Source organism: Nycticebus coucang, chromosome 12 (genome assembly GCF_027406575.1).
Source record: "Nycticebus coucang isolate mNycCou1 chromosome 12, mNycCou1.pri, whole genome shotgun sequence".
NCBI lineage: Eukaryota > Metazoa > Chordata > Mammalia > Primates > Lorisidae > Nycticebus > Nycticebus coucang.
In genome coordinates this window covers 46756590-46776754 of record NC_069791.1, presented here as the reverse complement: position 1 = coordinate 46776754, position 20165 = coordinate 46756590, and the positions used below count along the sequence as shown (strand labels likewise).

Below are 20165 nucleotides of genomic sequence, written 5' to 3'. Positions count from 1 at the left end.
CCGTCTGGGAAGAACTAAAACTACATTTCCCAGAGTCCCGCTTGCGGTGACGCACTTCCGGACACCCACGGACAAGATGGCTGCCCCCGAGGAGCATGGAGACCCCCAGCCGGCAGTGGAGGAGGAGGAAATTAAAACATTTAAAGAATTGGTGAGAATGGATGACGCTGACTTCTTTTTGTACTCTGGAGCTAGGCTCAGGCAGGGCTTGGTTTTCTGAAATCCTAACTTAGGTTAGGCCAGAATTTCAGAAGCTCGGGTTGCGGACGTGCTCGGAGTTTGGGTGGTGGGAGGATTGACGGGTTACGAGAGCCCCCATTTACCCTGTTTTCCACTTAGTGTGGCAACGTTTATATTTGTCGAGGAGGTTGTACAGATAGTAAATAGGTCTTTTTAAGCGGGAGCTTTTGAATTTTGACCCACTTACTTAACTATAGGCAAGTCACCTGTTTTTCACTTAATGCATCTCAAAATTTGGGATAATAATTTACCTCCTAGAACTGTGACTGTTAAATCAAGTAATGTATGTAAAGCACCTGACCTTGGTCCTGGTGGTAGTATGTGTTCATTAAGTCTGGGGCTATTGGCAGTGGTGCTCATAAAGAGTAGGTTGGGGGGGTGCACGCTAAGTATCTGTTCAGTTAGGCATAAGGGCTGTCCATGTAACTAGCAAGATGGCTCTGACAAAGTCATTTAAATAGGAGGGAGGTGGGGATGTGCTGTCCTTTGCTAAGGTATATTTTTCTGAATTCTAAGGGTGTAACAGATGTATTGTGTGAAGCTTGTGACCAGTTGGGATGGGCAAAGCCCACCAAGATACAGATCGAAGCTATTCCTTTGGCCTTACAAGGTAGGTTGAAATTAAAAATGGGACCTGGTATAGTTTTAATTTGAAGTTATACTTAGCACTTTTGAGAACTATTGTTTTCATACTTAAGTGAAATTAAGATATAATCACTAAAGATATGACTTTGGGGCTTCTTGGCTTTTGAAAAAGTCAGTCATTCTTCAGATTTACTGAGCTTACTTTCTTTTGGGGGCGAAAGGACAGGGTCTTGCTCTGTTACCTGGGCTAGAATGCAGTGATGCGATCACAGCTCCCTGCAGTGTCAAACTCCTGGGCTTGAGCAATCCCCTTCTGCCTCAGCCTACCCCAGCTGATTTTTCTATTTTTTATAGACATAGGCCTTTGCTATGTTACTCAGATTGGTCTCAAACTCCTGGCCTTAAGTGATCCTCCCACTGCCTTGGCCTCCCAAAGTGCCAGGTTCATAGGCATGAGCTGCTGCACTCAGTCTGAGCTTACTTTCTAAATTAATAGCTGAAGTGGTTTGTTCTCTGCCATGGATAGTTCAGTTCCTTGAACTATCTATGACTATTAAGGCTGACTTTAAGGAAGCACTGGATTAAAGTATACTAATCAGAAATTTGTTAGAAATTACTGATCAGTAGATGCACACTTACACGAATATCTATGTGTGCCTAGAGGAGTTGGGAGCTCATGCTGTGAGGTGTGTTTATCAGATTTGCAAAAATATGATTAAAGTGCTGCTTGATAACCAGTGGGACTGAAACAGGACCAACTGTAATAGGAATAGAAGTAAAGTCTTGCTCTTAGATTTCCTAAAGTCCTAACTTTACAGGATTAGGATCAGTGGTAAAAGAGAACCAGAGGTCTTCGTTAAAGTTCATTAAGATCCTCATAAAAAGTGAATGTAATCATAGCTACATTACTGTAAGAGGGGAGTGACATTTTTGAGGTCCTTTATCCCTTTGAGAATCGAAAATAAAAGATTTATTCCCCCTTAAAAAACATGCAAGTATGTCTTTACATAAAACTTGTCATATATAATTTCAGAGAGTTCAAGACCCTCCTTTCTCCCCACCCTGAATTTCTCTCTCTAGAATCCCAGATTAAGAGCCACCTGGAATAGCACTATAGAGAACAGTCCTTTGTGTTGATTAGAACACACCTCAAATACTGTATTGCTTAGGTCTGGGGGCCACAGTTTTCAGGGACCAACTGAGGGGCAGTGAGTATGTATAGTATCAAAAATAGTCACCAATAGTTAAGAAACTGAATGCAGTTCTGGAGAAGAGTGAGGGGGTAAGATGTGATAATTTCTGGCTTTAATGTTTGAAAAGCTGTCGTGTGGAAAAGGGTTTAGACTTATTTTGCATAATTCTATTTGTGTCTGCCATAAATAGTTACTGGTTATTTGATGTAAAGATTAATCTTATTACTATGTAAGATCATTTAGAGATAAGAGACTGGAGATTGGGAAGCCAATTAGGAGGTCATTGCAATAATTTTGGCAATAAGTAATGGGCAAGGTAATGGTAGAATGAACAAGAAAGTGATAGAAAAAGAATCATTGTGATTTTACAACCTGTTAGGCAAAGAGTAGGAAAATATAAGATTATTGTCAAATTTTTAGGTTAGGATGGGCACAGTAGCTTATGCCTGTAATCCTTGCAGTCTGGGAGGCCAAGTCTGGTGGATTGCCCTGAGCTCATAGGTTCAAGACCAGTCTGAGCAAGAGCGAGACCCTGTCTCTAAAAATAGCTGGGTATTGTGGCGGGTGCCCATGGTCCCAGCTACTCGGGAGGCTGAGGCTCAAGAGAATCACTTGAGCCCAAGAGTTTGAGGTTGCTGAGAGCTATGATGCCACAGCACTCTACCAAGGGCAACATGTAAGATTCTTTCTCAAAAAAAAAAAAAAAAAAAAAGTTTATAGGGTGGTGCCTGTGGCTTAAAGGAGTAGGGCGCTGGCCCCATATACCAGAGGTGGTGGGTTCAAACCCAGCCCTGGCCAAAAACTTAAAAAAAAAAAAAAAGTATAGAGCTGCATATTTAGGACGTATTTTTGGTCTACACTGATATTAAAAAGGCAACATAGAAAGAAAAAAAATTCAGGAAAGATGAGTTCAGCTGGACACTGTGGCACACGCCTGTAGTCCCAGCTACTCAGGAGGCTGGGGCATGAAGACTGCTTGGGTCCAGGAGTTCTGGGCGATAGTACACTACACCTATTGGGTGTCTGTACTAAGTTCAGCATCATTATAGTGACCTTCTGGGAGTGTGGGGAGGCGATTAGGTTGCCTAAGGGAGAGGTGAACTGGCCCAGGTTGGAAAGGAAGCAGGTCAAAACTCCAATGCTGATCAGTAGCGGGATTGTGCCTGTGAATAGCCACTGTACTCCAGCCTGGGCAACATAGGAAGACCCTGACTCTAGAAAAAAAATAGAGGAAAGATGAGTTCAATTGGAAATAATTGATTTCAGGTATCAATGAGATGGAGTTGTCTAATACACTGTTGGGGGAGGGGAAAATGAGATATTGGTCAAGGAGTCCAAAGTTTCAGATAGATTGAATAAATTCTGAAGATCTATTGTACAGCATGGTGTACTTAATGATGTTTTGTATATTTGAAAATTGCTATGAGAGGGCAGCACCTGTGGCTTAGTGGGTAGGGCGCCGGCCCCATATACCAAGGTGGCAGGTTTGAACCTGGCCCCGGCCAAAAACTGCAAAAAAAAAAGAAAATTGCTATGAGAATAGATTTTAAATGTTCTTTTTTTTTTTTTTTTTTGGCCTGGGCTGGGTTTGAACCCACCACCTCCGGCATATGGGACCGGCGCCCTACTCCTTGAGCCACAGGCGCCACCCTGATTTTAAATGTTCTTATCACAAAAATGATAAGTATGTGAGGTGATGAATATGTTTATTAGCTTGATTTAATTATTTCACATTGTGTACATATGTCAAAATATCACATTGTATTAATAAATATATACAACTTTTATTCGTCTTTATACTTGTGAAGCAGGGGAAGAATAAAAGAAAATAGAAAGAAAAATACACAGTTGGAATCTAGGGATTAGAATTTTATTAAGAGGCCAGAATTGGCTGTAGATGCTCTGTCCAAAGAAAGTTTGTAGCTGAAACTGAAAGTACATGAGATTCCCAAACAAGGTTGTGAGATAACAAAAAGAATTGGAAGATTGAGTAGGGATCAAAAGTCAGGAGGGTATAGTTTCACACAAATTAGGTAAGGGAGGCAGTGCCCATAGCTTGCTAGGGCCCTGGCCACATACACCAAGGCTGGTGGGTTCAAACCCGGCCCAGGCCAGCTAAAAAAAAACGAAACAACAACAACAAAAAAATAGCTAAGGGTTGTGGTGGGCACCTATAGTCCCAGCTACTTGGGAGGCTGAGGCAAGAGAATGGCTTAAGCCTGGGGTTCTCAATCTTTCTAATGCTGTAGCCCTTTAATGCAGTTCCTGTGGGTTGCGACCCACAGGTTGAGAACTGCTGGCTGAAGCCCAAGAATTTGAGGTTGCTGTGAGCTGTGATGCCACCGGCTGTGATGCCACAGCACTCTACCAAGGGTAGAGTGAGACACTCTGTCTCAAAAAAAAAAGGTAAGGGAGAGTAGTTCACGGAGAGGATAGTAAACACTTCTAACTATGCAGCGAAGTTCAGAGGATGAGGACTCTGTACAGGCCCTTGGTGGGAAAGAAGTAACAGCAGTCCCCAGAGTCTCTTTCTTTTCTTTTTCTTCTTCTTTTTTTTCCCTTTCTCTTCCCTTCCCTTTCCTCTTTTTTTTTTTTTTTTGAGACACAGTCTGGTGTTGCCACCCAGCCTGGAGTGCAGTGGCACCATCATAGTTCACCACAGCCCTCCAACTCCTGGACTTGAGGGATCCTCCCACCTTAGCCACCCAATTAGCTGGACTACAGGTGCATGCCACCATGTTTGGCTTACAGAGTTGCTTTCAAATGGTAAGAAGGATTGGTACACTTTGACTTTTATTAGGTGGTAATAATTCTAAAAGTATTCTAATGTTTTCATTCAAAATTTGAGTTGATGCAGAGAAGAATAGGGGTCTGTGGAAGACTACTAGGAACTGAGATGAATAATGACATCCGCATGGAACATGTCTTTATTCTTATTCTTGGGCTGTCCTTCTAATAAATAGCTTACAAATGGCTCATTTAAATCTAGATTCTGGTTTTAAGCAAGCAATTCAAATAATATGTTTTGGTTGCTATTTGTTCTGTTAAATTTTAATTTGGAACTAGCACTGATCTTAGTTCTGTAAAGTTACTGAGTCCTGAGTTGTCTGTTCTTAAACCTTATAACAGCCCTGAAAGGTAGGGATGATTATTTTGCTGGTGAGGAAATTGAGGCTCAGAGAGTTAAGTCCCATGGCTGGAATCACATAACTAATTATTGCTAGCGCTAGAATTGGAACATAAAACCTGTGTTTGTAATCTGTTATCAGTGTTACTGTGGAGAGATCAGAAATATTTTGATGGTCTTGAGAATGATTTTCTTCTCATACTTCATGCATTAAGTTTCTTTACACTTCAGATATCCCTTAGAATTATCTTCTAGGAATTGCAGACAGTTCATTAATGGCTTCCAGATACTGATGTTTGGTGTTAGCAATGTGGCAGGTAGATAGGACAAAATTTTTTCTGTGCTCATGGAGTTTATACATTTAGATATATTCTGTACAGATGTTAAGTCTGAAAAGGTTTAGAGGTTTTGAGAGGAAGAATGGAGATGTGTAGAAAAATTTATCAGTTTCACAATCTGGGTGTTTACCTGAGGGACTCAAAAATCCTGAAAGCAACGCAGGTTGGCTGTAGGCATTGCTCACTGCTTCATGAATCGAGCCACTTCCCTAAATCTTTTTTTTTTTTTGAGACAGTCTCAAAATTTGTCACCCTTGGTAGAGTGCCGTGGTGTCCTAGCTCACAGCAACCTCAAACTCTTCGGCTCAAGTGATTCACTTGCCTCAACCTCCCAAGTAGCTGGGATTACAGGTGCCTGCCACAATGCCTGGCTATTTTTTTTTTAACTGTAGTTGTCGTCATTGTTGTTTAGCAGGCAGTGTCCCAGCTTGAACCCGTCAACCCCAGTTATGTGGCTGGTGCTATAACCACTGAGCTATGGGCGCCGAGCCCCTAAATCTTTCTTGTGTTCTCTTTTGAAATGTTAAGATTTGCCTTAATGAAAAAAAAAGGAGAACAAATCTTCCCTCCCTCACCCAAGTTCCCGAAGGCATGTTGTGGTACACAAGCAGGGAAGGCAGAATCTGCAAAAAGTTGGGGGATAAAAACCTTTGGAAATCATTAGCTTACATTGGTCTTTATTTCTCAAATAGGTAGGTGCTGTTGCAATTCATTGTCATTTGCCCTACAGTAGGGGAAACATTAAAATAAGATAAATGAGAGATTTTATTTCTGGATTGTCATTTGTTCATATAATCTTTATAATATAAATTAGGCCATTAGTCTGACTTGTACTTCACATCTGTGTATATACTTCTGAATGGAAAACACTAACGTTAATGAATAGAAGGCTAAATAAAGGGTAGAATTCAATAGAATACACTGTCTGATCAGGCATTACAGATTCTGGTTTAAGTGATTAATGTTAAGAGATGGCTAGTAAAAGTCTGTTCATCAGTGACTGAACACAACTGATCATTCTCTTTTCTCTCTCTCTCTTTCTTCTTTTTCTTCTTTTTTTCTTGAGACTGAGTCTTGTTCTGATGCTCAGGCTGGAGTGCAGTGGCATTATCATAGCTTACTGCATTCTCAAACTGTGGGGTGCAAGTGATCCTCCCATTTCAACCTCATGAGTAGCTGGGACTGTAGTTAGGCACGTGCTCCTACGCCTGGCTAATTTTCCTCATTTTTGTAAAGATGAGGTCTCACTGTGTTGCCTAGGCTGGTCTTGAGTTCCTAGCCTCAAGAGATCCTCCTGCCTCATCCTCCCCCAGTGCTAGGATTACTGATGTCAGCTACCATACCTGGCCTAATACTTTCCTGAAGCTCTCTTCCTCCTCATTTCAAGACAGCATTTTCTTCTGTTTTTCTAGCTGTTCTTTCTCAGTTTCTTTTCCTGGTTCCTTTCCCTTTGTTTTACAATGTTGTTTCCTCTTTTCATCCTAATTCATCCTAGTGCAGAGAGAATTTCTTAGGTAGACCTAAGAGTTCTCATCTAGTCCCTTCCCCCCAACACTTGCACGTTGCAGCTACATTGCACTTCTCACCCTTCCTTACGTGTGCTGTGTTCTTTAAAGCCTTCATCCTCTTTCCTCATACGGGAAGAGCCTTCCTTCACTTCTTTGGTCCCAGATTTAATTTGCTTATCACCTCTCTTTGCCTTTTCTGACTCTTCCAGGGTAGTAAGTTACTCCTTCCTTTGTGTTCTCGTTGTATTTTATAGGGGCCTATGTTCAAGCCTTTATCACATTGTAATGTATTTGTGTATTTGCTTATTTCACCACTGGATTTTGAGCTTGTCTAAGGCAGAGACCTAGTCTTTTTTGTCTATTCAAGTTCCTCTCTCCCCAGTTTATTCACTGTTTGTTTATTGTTTACTTTGTGCCCAGCATTGTGTCATTATAGAAAATGTGGAAATAGTGCAGAGAGAATTTCTTTGGTATTAAGCCTTTTCTTTTTTTTCTAGGTCGTGATATCATTGGGCTAGCAGAAACCGGCTCTGGAAAAACAGGGGCTTTTGCTTTGCCCATTCTGAATGCGCTGCTGGAGACACCCCAGCGTTTATTTGCTCTCGTTCTCACTCCCACTCGCGAGCTGGCTTTTCAGATCTCAGAGCAGTTTGAAGCCCTGGGGTCCTCTATTGGAGTGCAGTGTGGTAAGTGTCTGCGAGGTGGGAAATCCTACACAGGTTGCAGAATGAGTGTGAAAGGAGGATGGAGGAAAGAATTACTAGCATAAGTTATTGACCTAAAGATGTATTTTAGCTTTGGGAAAAGTATTAATTGTAAGGGAAGAACAAATTTAAGTATTAAATAGACATCTAGCATTGGCTTTCATTGATGTTCAGTGGACTATGACAAATAATTAAGGGTCTTATTTCTATGTTCTTTTTATTTCTATAGCTGTGATTGTGGGTGGAATTGATTCAATGTCTCAATCTCTGGCCCTGGCAAAAAAACCACATATAATAATTGGTGAGTAACTGGCAAAAGTAAAAGACCCTAGTGATGATGAATTGGGAAAAAATCTACCAAGGTTGGGTGAAAAGACTCTGAGGAACAGGTTTTTATAACTCCATTTTTTTTAATATCTTAGATTTTTTGGTTGGGGGGAGTAGACAATTTTATTTCTTTTTTTTTTTTTGTCCTTGTTCTGAAACATTGTACTTTTCTTCAACCTTTCTTGATAGCAACTCCTGGTCGACTAATTGACCATCTGGAAAATACAAAAGGCTTCAACTTAAGAGCTCTCAAATACTTGGTCATGGATGAAGCTGATCGAATATTGAACATGGATTTTGAGACAGAGGTGATTTCTCAATTTCATTCATTTTATTTTATTTTATTTTGAGACAGAGTCTCACTCAGTTGCCCATGTTAGAGTGCTATGACATCACAGCTCATAGCAACCTCAAACTCTTGGGCTTAAGTGATTGTCTTGTCTCAGCCTCCCAAGTAGCTGGGATTACAGGTGCCTGCCATAATGCCTGGCTATTTTTTGTTGCAGTTATCATTGGTGTTTAGCAGGCCTGGGTCGGGTTTGAACCCACCAGCCTTGGTGTATGGGGTTGGCGCTGTAACCACTTAGCTACATGTGCAGAGCCTCTTTATTATTATTATTTTTTTTATTGTTGGGGAATCATGAGGGTACAATGAGCCAGGTTATACTGCTTGTGTTTGTTGGGTGAAGTCCCTCTATTAATAGTGTCCCAGTCCCAAGAGGTGTGTCACACACCATGGTCCCACACCCCTCCCTCGTTCCCTCTCTCCCCTCCCCCATTCCTCCTACCCCCACCATGTACTGGCATCATTTGTCCTCATATCTCAATTTCATTCTTACTCTCAGGGCATCTCAAAGTCCCTGTTTAAAATTTGGTGCGCTGTGCATTTATTCTGTGCAGAGCAGCCATCAGTATCACTTAACTTCAGCGTCCCGCTGCCTTTGTCATTATTGCTCTTCCCATTGCAGTTCTTCAGCGCCCTCTTCTCTTTAGAAGGTAGTTTGACTGTCTTCAGTGACGAGAAAGATCCAAACCACGTTTTCTTTTCCATTTTATTTGATTTATACTTTAAAATGTACCTTGTAATATCTTTATTTTCTTTGATGATCCATCATCCTGGCTTATTTAGTTGATTAATATGTATTCTGGACTTTTAAGTTAGCTTTAACCTATTAATTTAAACTTTTCTTTTCTGCGAATGTGTTGGTTTTTTGCTAACATCTGGTATGGTGTCAAAAAGTAAATACTGTGTAAATTGTAGCTGAATGGAATTGCATTTTTGAGTCCCAGATCCCCGTTATGGTGTGTTTAGTTTGTTAGTCTCTAACCTCCTTCACTATCTAGAGATTTTGCAGGTGTCCGGTCTAAATGTCGTATTTGTATTCTTTCCTTTGTGCCTTAGGTTGACAAGATCCTCAAAGTGATTCCCCGAGATCGGAAAACATTTCTCTACTCTGCTACCATGACCAAGAAGGTGAAATTTGCCAGGATTTCTGTTTTCTTCTTTATAGAAATTGATACATATCAGGATCTGGAAGAATTTCAGAAAAAAAAAAAAATTAATACATAAAATCAATAATAGTAATAGTAACAATAAGTAAAAATAACAAAAAGCATTTGGGAATCAGTGTGCTATTTTGGATTTTCTTTCTTCAGGTGCAAAAGCTTCAGCGAGCAGCTCTGAAGAATCCTGTGAAATGTGCTGTTTCCTCTAAATACCAGACAGTTGAGAAATTACAGCAATACTATCTTTTTATTCCTTCTAAATTCAAGGTAAAATGTTTACTTTGACCATTCTTGTCTCTACCTCCCCTTTTCACCAAAATGTGTCACACTCTTGATTAGCTAAGAGCTGTGCTGCAGATTGGAGTTTGCTGTAGAGTGTGTTTTGTGCTTATGTTTATCACTAAGTCAAACATCCTGGGAATTCACAACGTATTAAACCAGTCATGAAGTCATGATGTAATCATATGATCATTCCTTCCCATCCATGAGGTAGTTTTATTTCTGCTTATTATGTGGCCTTTATGTTGCATGACCGGGGACACGAACGAACAGCAGTTTTGCCATGGGTGTAAACTTGCTCCTGTAATTATTAAATTAAGAAACAGACTACATGAGATGACATGGCGTGTAGTGAAGATCTTTATTAGGGGTTTGATTTTATACCTTTCTAGTCACATACACACTTAATCTATTATCTATTAGTTTCACCATTACCTCAATTTACCTATCTGAAATCAACTAAAAAGGAAATATCCTGTTACCACATCAACACAATCACTTTTTTTTTTTTTTTGTAGAGACAGAGTCTCACATACCGCCCTCAGGTAGAGTGCCGTGGCATCACACAGCTCACAGCAACCTCTAACTCTTGGGCTTACATGATTCTCTTGCCTCAGCCTCCCGAGCAGCTGGGACTACAGGCGCCTGCCACAACGCCCGGCTATTTTTTTGTTGCAATTTGGCCGGGGCTGGGTTTGAACCCGCCACCCTCGGCATATGGGGCCGGCGCCCTACTCACTGAGCCACAGGCGCCGCCCAACACAATCACTTTTATAGTAAACTTCTTCTAGACACTGACTAATCTCTGGGTAGGTGTGTAAACAAAATCATAAAGAAGAAAGTAGCCACAGGGGAACAGAGTTAATGGAAGAATATCTTCAAGCATTTACTCAGTTTACTCAGTATGAAGTAATGACTGTGTCTTTTCCTCAGGGCAGAGCACCTATAGACCTCTGACAATATGTTGTAAACATACGTCAACCCTCTGGCCCGTATCTCTGAGGAAGGGCGGCATGCTCTTTGATCTCAGGCTTCACAGGGTGCACAGCTTCAGAGAATGGCTTGTGGAATTTTAACTCCAGGGCAGCCAACTCCATGTGTGTCCCAGGGGGGCCCAGGTCCCTTAAGCCTCTGGAAGAAAAGTCATTTTAAACTCACATTGAGCTCACTTTGTGTGCTTGATGTAGGATATGTTTTTTCTAAATCTTATCCTACACCTTTATTTAGGACAGGGACCTCAGTTTTGTGCTTTGATGTAAGGACTTTTCCTGTTTGCTGAGGACAGATTTCCATGTGTCAGGATTCAGGCTAAATGGAAGGGGAATGCATGGTTCACACAGGTGACAACTGGTTGACAAGAACAAAGCTGGCAGGTAGGGGTCTAGGGATAGCTGAGAAGCACCTACAGGCTTAGTCTTTACTTAATGTATATGTCAGGTGTCTCTAATCCTTCTATTTCAGTTACATATATTGTTTTGGGTTTATAACCTAGGATACCTACCTGGTCTATATTTTAAATGAATTGGCTGGAAACTCCTTTATGATATTCTGTAGCACCTGTAACTATACTCAGAGAACAGCTTTGCTACTCCGAAATCTTGGATTCACTGCCATCCCCCTCCATGGACAGATGAGTCAGGTAAGGATTCTTTGGCATATTAACCATGAACAAAGGAGAAAGACAAACTTTATGACAGTAGATTTATATAATAAGGACGTAAGTTTCCATAATTGTTCTAGTTTTATAAGCTTTGAAGTGTTGCTCTGGATACTTAACTTCCATCTTTCAGGATAGTAGGAGGCTCAAAGTAGAATGCATATTTCAAAGGTAGCTGTCTGGTTGCCATCTGTTGATTTTATTTGTTCAGCCCTAGTGGTACTAGTGATTCTCTGGTCTCTAAAGACTTTTAATAAAGTATTTCCCAATTATCTTTCTATGATGTTAAATAATCCCTATATTAAATATCCCTATATAGTCTTTAATATTTTTTGTTGCTGGTAACTTCTGTTTTGACCTGGGAAGCCCCATTCTGGACTTAGGGTGAAAATTTTTTTTAATTTATATCTGTTTGTAAGTTTTGTAGGCCAAGATTCCTTAGTTTTCCAAGATTAAAGTTCTTCTCATTTCTTTTTCATTATTTCAGAGTAAGCGCTTGGGATCCCTTAATAAATTTAAGGCAAAGGCTCGTTCCATTCTTCTAGCGACCGACGTTGCAAGCCGAGGTTTGGACATACCCCACGTGGATGTAGTTGTCAACTTTGACATTCCTACACATTCCAAAGTGAGTCCTGTAACTACCTTGACTTTCTAGTCCCACAATTTATTTCTTACCGGAATATTTTCTCCCTTTCCTTAGTTACAACATAGTTTTTTTGGTCCATGATAAGTTAAGTGTCACAACCCAAGAAAACTCTTGATTTATTCATTCTGATCATCCTGCATATGCTTGTGCACATAACATTAGTAAATGGAAGGAAGGTAGCCAAGGAGAGTTATTAGATGCTCCCAGGCAGAAGAGGCAGGTATGGCTTGTGCTGATTTCTGTCATTCCTTCTTAGTGTATGTAAGCGTTTTTCAACCTTGGCATTATTAATGTGTTGAGCTGGCAAATTCTTTGTTGTGGGAGTTGTTCTTTGCATTGTAGGATATTTAGCAGCATTCCTGGATGACAGTATCACGTACTCTTCCAGTAGCGACAACCAGAAATGTTTTCAGATATTACCAAATTTCTCCTGGAGATGATAGAATTGCTGGTGGATTAGAGCTGATGTATCTCTTGGCTTTGTATTTAACTGCTGTGGAAAAGCTTCTATGTCATTTGATTTTCACAGTAACTTTATATTTGTGTCAGAGTTACTGTATTTCTATCCCTGTATTATAGATAGAAACTAAGGTTCAGAGAGGTTTTGTGATTTGCAGATAATATGGTAAAGGCAGAGCTGTTTTTACCAGGTCTGCCTCAGTAACCAGTGCTTTTTGTTTTAATGTTGCCCGTTACCATGTAAACATGCTTTGTAGATTTGTCTCTTTATGAAAGAAGGGGAAGCATTGGATCAATTGTGTGCTGTAAAGATGAAGTAGATTTTTCTCAAATCACCCAGGCTGTTTTCTGCATGTTACGACATGAATCTTTTTTTTCAAAGCTTTGCAGCAAGATTTTGTGTCACATCTCATTTCTGACACCACTTATCAGGACCCAGGACTGGCCAGGTCTTGGGCCTGGCTTAACTAGGTTCTGGACGCGGACCGCTAAGTTACCTTGCTCAGGAACAATTTCTCTTAGGTGCCTGAGGGCTATCTACTTTAGTTGGAAAGAGAGAGAGGTGTCTTAAGAGTAAAGCAGTCTTAAAATGGATAGATCTTAGTGTTTAGCAGAGCTTGGTAATCTTCAGCAGAGAGACGCCATTCTGGCGTTCTGCAGGCAAGAGAGGAGACAGAGTCAGAGTAAGCAGGTCGGTGATAGAATGTGCATGCTCCCAACTGCCTTCTCCAGCCTAATATAAGGCTGATCTCGTGCCTCTCAACACCACCACAGATGTAGAGACTGCTGATTCACCACTGCTCTCATCTCGGGAGCTCTCATGCTTGTTAGGAGAGCTAAATCCCTCTCCATGCCCTTTCCATTAAGGTGTTCCATTATCGAGCTATACAGGTATTTCTTATAACTCTCACTCCTCCTAGCCATAGGCTATACGGGCTGCTGCAATTTTATATACGTAGTTTTTTATTTATCTATATAACTTAAATTTATTTACCCTTTTTTTTTTTTTCAGGATTATATCCATCGAGTAGGTCGAACAGCTAGAGCTGGGCGCTCTGGAAAGGCTATTACTTTTGTCACACAGTAAGTAAATCACCTCTGGGGGCAGAACACTGTAGAAAAAAGGGCAGAACATGGAGCCACTGACTGGGAAGCTAGCTCTACCACATACTCTGCTAGTCACTTCAATTCTGTCATCTTGGTTTTCACATTTGTATTTATAAAATGGAAATAATACTTGTCTAGTTTTGGTGAAATTAATATATGTGAAAGAGTTAGTATAGATTTGGCATATGGAAGCATATGAATTGGTAACTATTATTTTTTTTAACTGCTAGAGCTGGAGAGCAATGATCTTCCTCTCAAGTCAGAAAGGTTTTTTTTTCTGGTGTGGGTAGAGTACCCTGGCATCATAGCTCAGAGCAACCTCAAATTCTTGGGCTCAAATGATCCTCTTGCCTCAGCCTCCCAAGTAGCTGGGACTATAGGTGCCCACTACAATGCCCAGCTAGTTTTTTTATTTTTAGTAGAGATGAGGGTCTCACTCTTGCTTAGGCTGGTCTCAGGCTCCTGAGCTCAAGCAATCCACCTGCCTCAGCCTTCCAGAGTGCTGGGATTATAGGCGTGGGCCACCATGCCCAGCCTCAAGTTCGAAAATATTAAAATAACTGCTTCTGATTTCTTTTCTTAAGAAACAAATGTTTGTGTACCTAGGGCAGTGGTTCTCAACCTTCCTAATGCCGCAGTGTATTTTCATTATTAAAAAGGGGTCACGACCCACAGGTTGAAAACCGCTGACCTAAGTGTTTTCTGTGAATAAAAGAATACCTTGGATGATTTTCTAATGGGGCATGTGCAAAGATTGCACTTAACCAGCATGTAGAAAAAGAATATCTTCAGTGTTGTTTAGAACTGTGGCTCATATTGCATCATATCATATAATGTCATGTAGCTTGGGATACATAGACATTTGGATTATTAGCCAACTAAAGCTACACTAATTTTCCTTCCTTAGGTATGATGTGGAGCTCTTCCAACGCATAGAACACTTAATTGGGAAGAAACTTCCTGTCTTTCCAACACAGGATGATGAGGTTATGATGTTGACAGAACGTGTGACTGAAGCCCAAAGATTTGCCCGAATGGTATATAACTTTCTTTTTTACCAGCTTCAATGCAAATGATATTGTGTGCCACTTTATTGTATTAGTCCTCATAATAGACTATAGGACCTCAGGATTACTTTATTTCAAATTTAAGATGAGCATACTATGGCCAGGAGGTAGTGGCCACATTGGTGGGGGGCAATATATGGGGCAATATATCGAGTCCCCATCTCTACAAAAAATTTTTAAAATCTAGCTGAGCATGGTGGCTTGTGTCTGTAGTCACAGCTACTTGGGAGGCTGAGGTGGGAGTCCATGGAGCCCAGGAATTTGAGGTTACAGTGGGGTATTATGCCACTGTACTCCAGCCTGGGTGACAGAACATGACTCCATCTTTTTTTTTTTTGAGACAAGAGTCTCACTTTGTCACCCTCAGTAGAGTGCCGTGGTGTCACAGCTCACAGCAACCTCAAACTCTTGGGCTTAAGCGATTCTCTTGCCTCAGTCTCCCAAGTAGCTGGGACTACAGGCGCCCCCCACATTGCTCAGCTAGTTTTTTGTTGTAGTTGGCCTTGTTGTTTAGCAGGCCCGGGTTGGGTTTGAATCCACCAGCCCTGGTGCATGTGGCCAGTGGCATAACCACTGAGCTATGGGGGCCAAGCCAAGACTCCATCTCTTTAAAAAAAAAGCATGAACAAATTAAGGCACAGAGATGGTAGGTATTTGCTGTAGACCGTACAATTAAGGGATTGAATTGGGATTTTGAGTCAGACCTTCTGAGCAGAACGATCACATTCTCAACTGCTCTTCATGTATTCCATGTGGCAAGAAAACCATTGGACTTGAGGTCAGAGGACCCATCTGTGAACTGTATAAGCTTAGGCAATTTGCCCAATCTCTAGGACTGAATTTCTAACCTGTAAATTGGGAATAATACTTGTCTCAAACACATTACAGGTTTTATGAGCACCAGATAAGCCAACATATAAACTATATAGCTACTAGTAAAGATGAGAATCTGAAATGCAAAATGCTCCAAAACCTGGAACTTTTTGGGCACCAATATGACACTATGAGTAGCACGTTCCACACCTGACCTCTTGTGATGCGTTGTAGTCAAAATGCAGTCAAAACTTTAATGTGCAAAATTACTCAAAAATTGTATAAAATTATCTTCAGGCTATATGTATAAAGTGCATGAAACATAAATGAATTTCATAAATGAAATTCATGTTTGCATTTTGGTTTCATTCCCAAGAGCTATCATTATATATGTGTAAATATTCCAAAATATGAAAAAATTTAAAATCTGAAACACTTCTGGTCCCAAGCATTTCAGATAAGGGATATTCAGCTTATAGTACATAGTAGTAACAGTAGTGATGAGAAGATTCTAGAGGAAAGTCTTTGGAAGTGCTGCTTACTTTCTGGAGTTACAGTCTGAAGGATGAAGAAACTTTGCCCGTTGGTTACTTTCTAAGTAGCTGAGGTACAGACTGTTTTCGTTTTTCAGCTTACTTGCGATTTTTTATTTGGTGTTTTTGTTTATAAAAGTATTACATGTGCATTGGGAAAAAAATGCAGAAAAGATTTAAGTAGTAAATGTAAACCATTCCTCACAGAGATCCCTTGATAACATTTTGCTATTTTTCTTTCTTTAACCATAATTGGACTTTATCTAATTAATATATCTTTAACATTTTTCTGTTTGGGGCGGCGCCTGTGGCTCAAGGAGTAGGGCGCCGGTCCCATATGCCAGAGGTGGTGGGTTCAAACCCAGCCCCGGTCAAAAAAAAAACAAAACATTTTTCTGTTTCAGCAAATACAAATCCATGTGGTCATTTCATAATTGCCAAAAGGAATTCCAATGTGATTTACATTGATGGATGTTACGATTTTTTCCAGTTGTTTTTTTCTATCTTAACTAGCACTGTGTTGAACACCTGAGGAAGTACAGCTTTGTATATTTATCTTGTTTCTTTAGAATAAACTTCTAGAAGTAGAATTGTTACATTAAGGAGTACAGTTAACATTTGAATTTATACAGAATGCTAAATTGCACCCCCTAGAAAAGTTATAGCATATTAACATATCAGTGACAGTATGTATGACTTTTCCCACACCTTGGACAATACTGGGTATTACCATTCTCTTGAATCTTTGCCAATCTGCCACGTGAAAATATAGCTTATTATTTTAATTTTCATGCTTTCATTACTGATAAGATTAACATTTTTATATATTTGGAGTTGGGTCTTTTTAAGCCTTTGTTAATGTCAGGTATCAGGAAGTTAGTGCTTGGCCTTAAGGAGAGGGGACTCCGAGGTGTTAGTCTCAGTGACAGTAATTCATTTTCAATCTCATCTTTGGGTTTTCTGGTAGGAGTTAAGGGAACATGGAGAAAAGAAGAAACGCACGCGAGAGGATGCTGGGGACAATGATGACACAGAGGGTGCTCTAGGTGTCAGGAACAAGGTGGCTGGAGGAAAAATGAAGAAACGGAAAGGCCGCTAATCGCTTTTATGAAGACTTGAATTCTGCTTTCTTTTCTGTAAAAGAGAATTGAAGAAGAGAATGACATCTCTGCCAACAGAGTTCCTCAGACTGAATCTGTCAGCGTTATGGCCAGAATGTGCTCAGCTAATTCAGCGCTCATTCCCTGGAGTGTCCTGACTGCAGGATCACTTTTACAGTACTCCTGTGGAGACCGTTACTGTTCCTCAGCTTTGATTCCTTGCCTGTGGCATCAATAGGTGTGCCTTTCTGTCACTTCACACAGACTTTTTACCTTTTTTAGCTGCAAGTCAAGGACTAGGTTGATGAAGCCCATGACCTGTAATGGAAAAGGAAAGAAGCTTGGACGTCTGTAAGAGATACTTAAGCCATCTCAGCTTATGCCTCGTTAGACCAAACGTGAAACAATAACTTTAAATACTATTTTTAAAAGATTCATGCTCCTTAAAAACCTTGGGGTTGAAGAACTTTATAAATTTAAGTGAGATTTTGCTAGTAAGTCAGAATTGATAGTGGCAGTTACATGGGTAATTCCTTCAGTTAGAATAAACATTTATGACATTAAAAAAAAAAATCAAGAAACAAGTGATGGATGTCTTTGAAAGAGAAGTCTTACTTAGAAGAGGTTGTGTTTTTTTGAGAGGGATGAGCAAAACCCGGTAAGACTGCAGAGGTCTTTCACATCCATAAATAGATTCACTTCTCTGTTCCCTGGGATAAGCGTGTGGGTAGAAGGACTGGTTTCCTACGTAGAACTCTTATCCTAGGTGATGACAGTAAAATCAGTATGCATCAGAAACGTATGTTACTTCTAACACCTAATTTCATCCGCTTGTCACGGGTGCCCATTGGCTGCTCTCTTCCCTCTTTTGTCCCCATCTGTTGGATGGTCAAATTCAGGAGCTGTAGTGCTGGGTCCTTAGCTCCTGGGGAGGAAGTAGACACCTGCACTGTAGGGACTGGAGAAGGGAGAGTTGCCGCAAATCACAAACAACTTCAGGCTTCCCAGTCCTGAACAATGTTGTGTTCTCAGGGCCGTCTCACACGAAGATACCTAATAATTTTTGTTGACTCTAACAATTTTATTAGAAGAGAGTGTGTCTGGAGTGGCTAAACCAGGGTAAAAACCTTAAGAATCACTGATGGATTAAGTGTGGGAGTGGAGTTTGATAGAAGAGAAACTTGTCATATACATTATAAAGGAAAGTGCACTTTCCCGAGCATCTGGTGAGACCTGAAAAGCACAGGCAGTAAATTCCCTGTGGTGACCCTGAGGTGGACTATTCAGTGCAGGAAGATCTCTGTAAACACAGGGATGAGGTGCTTTCTACCACCGTGTAGCCCAAGAGCAGTGGCTATGGAGAAGGCATTTGTTATGAATGGAAATACAGTGTGTGGCTTGTTCTGTTGTTTAGTTTGTTCTAAATTCACTACTGCTCGTTATGGTACATTTGCACAAAGGATAAGGCAGAGGAGTCAGGAAGCAGTGAGGACAAGGAAAGGAAGAAAGAAGTAGACGACAAAGGTGGCGCTTGTGGCTCAAAGGAGTAGGGCACCAGCCCCATATACTAGAGGTGGCGGGTTCAAACCCGCCCTGGCCAAAAACTGCAAAAACAAACAAAAGGAAGTAGACAACAAAAAGAGGTGAATAGTTGGGCGGAAGTAGGGCACCGGCCCCGTATACCAAACCTGGCCCGGCCCAAAAACTGCAAAAAAAAAATAGTTGAGTGAGGCTATACTTGAGACTGTTATGAGTTGTCCCACTTGGGACTAATTCTCCAGTTACATAGTATATTCCTGATGGGACTCTCCAGGGTGGCTTAGGACAGCACCTCTATGTCAGCCAGTTGCTGTTACAACTCACTGGGGGACTTTAGATTCATGTTGAAATTGAATTGGGGTACCAGTAGGGGTAAAGAGGAGATTGGAATTATCCTCAAGGATATCTGAACTTTCACATGCCTGAGGTATATGCGTATTTCTAGGGAGACTAAAAAAGTTAAAAACCACTGCTCTGAAGCTTAAACTGCTGTCTCTAATGTATATGCATAATTATGCTTTGCTAGGATGAGAAGATAGGATACCGATAGAAGAAATGTGCGTGGATGTATCTTCAGGCATATTCATAGGTCCAGAGCATAAACTAGAATCCCAAACAGAAAAAGCACAGATGCCACTGTGAAGGGCAGGAGGCACAAAAACAAATAAATGTGACTCATTTGTAAATGACAACAAACTGGGTGCAGTGGCTCGCACCTGTAATCCTAGCACTTTGGGAGGCCAAGGTGGGAGGATCACTTGAGACCAGGAGTTTGAGACTAGCCTGGACAACCCATCTCTACAAAAAATAAAAAAATTAGTCAGATGTGGTGGTATGTATCTGTACTCCCAGCTACTCAAGAGGCTGAGGCAGGAGGATCACTAGAGCCCAGGAGGTGGAGGCTTGGAGGGAACTATACCCCACCCCTGCATTCTATCTGGATGACAAAGTGAGACTTTGTCTCTAAAAACAGTAAGTGTATGAGAACAAAGCTGTGGGTGCTGTTAATCAGCCATTCCTTGTGCTCCTTTGTCCTCTGAGGCCACGGTTGTGAGGTTTTGATGCTGAAGCCTTCCTGAGGTGTGTATTAATTTCCTAGGGCTGGGCAGCGCCTGTGGCTCAGTCGGTAAGGCACCGGCCCCATATACCGAGGGTGGCGGGTTCAAACCCGGCCCCGGCTGAGCTGCAACCAAAAACTAGCCGGGCGTTGTGGCGGGCGCCTGTAGTCCCAGCTACTCAGGAGGCTGAGGCAAGAGAATCGCTTAAGCCCAGGAGTTGGAGGTTGCTGTGAGCTGTGTGAGGCCACAGCACTCTACCGAGGGCCATAAAGTGAGACTCTGTCTCTACAAAAAAAAAAAAAAAAAAATTTCCTAGGGCTACTGAAAACAAGTACTAGGTACCACAAGATGGGTGGTTTAAAACAAGAATTTATTCTCT

At 41.0% G+C, this 20165-nt stretch overlaps 1 protein-coding gene across 1 annotated transcript; it reads left to right on the top strand.

Moving 5' to 3' along the window:
- The first annotated feature begins 56 nt into the window (after positions 1-56).
- Positions 57-19553, top strand: DDX47 (DEAD-box helicase 47). The gene is made up of 12 exons (XM_053557391.1): positions 57-151; positions 757-850; positions 7489-7677; positions 7925-7996; positions 8212-8330; positions 9425-9496; positions 9679-9795; positions 11300-11446; positions 11952-12089; positions 13582-13652; positions 14584-14713; positions 17057-19553. The coding sequence occupies exons 1-12, from the start codon at positions 77-79 to the stop codon at positions 17186-17188; spliced, it is 1356 nt and encodes a 451-aa protein (XP_053413366.1). The 5' UTR covers positions 57-76; the 3' UTR covers positions 17189-19553.
- Positions 19554-20165: the final 612 nt, after the last annotated feature.

Excerpts from the sequence above, each read along its gene's own strand:
- DDX47 (XM_053557391.1), top strand. The coding sequence starts at position 77 with ATGGCTGCCCCCGAGGAGCATGGAGACCCCCAGCCGGCAGTGGAGGAG. Across the intron at positions 9,497-9,678 it reads CTGCTACCATGACCAAGAAG|GTGCAAAAGCTTCAGCGAGC; the intron begins GTGAAATTTGCC and ends TTCTTTCTTCAG. Across the intron at positions 11,447-11,951 it reads TCCATGGACAGATGAGTCAG|AGTAAGCGCTTGGGATCCCT; the intron begins GTAAGGATTCTT and ends TCATTATTTCAG.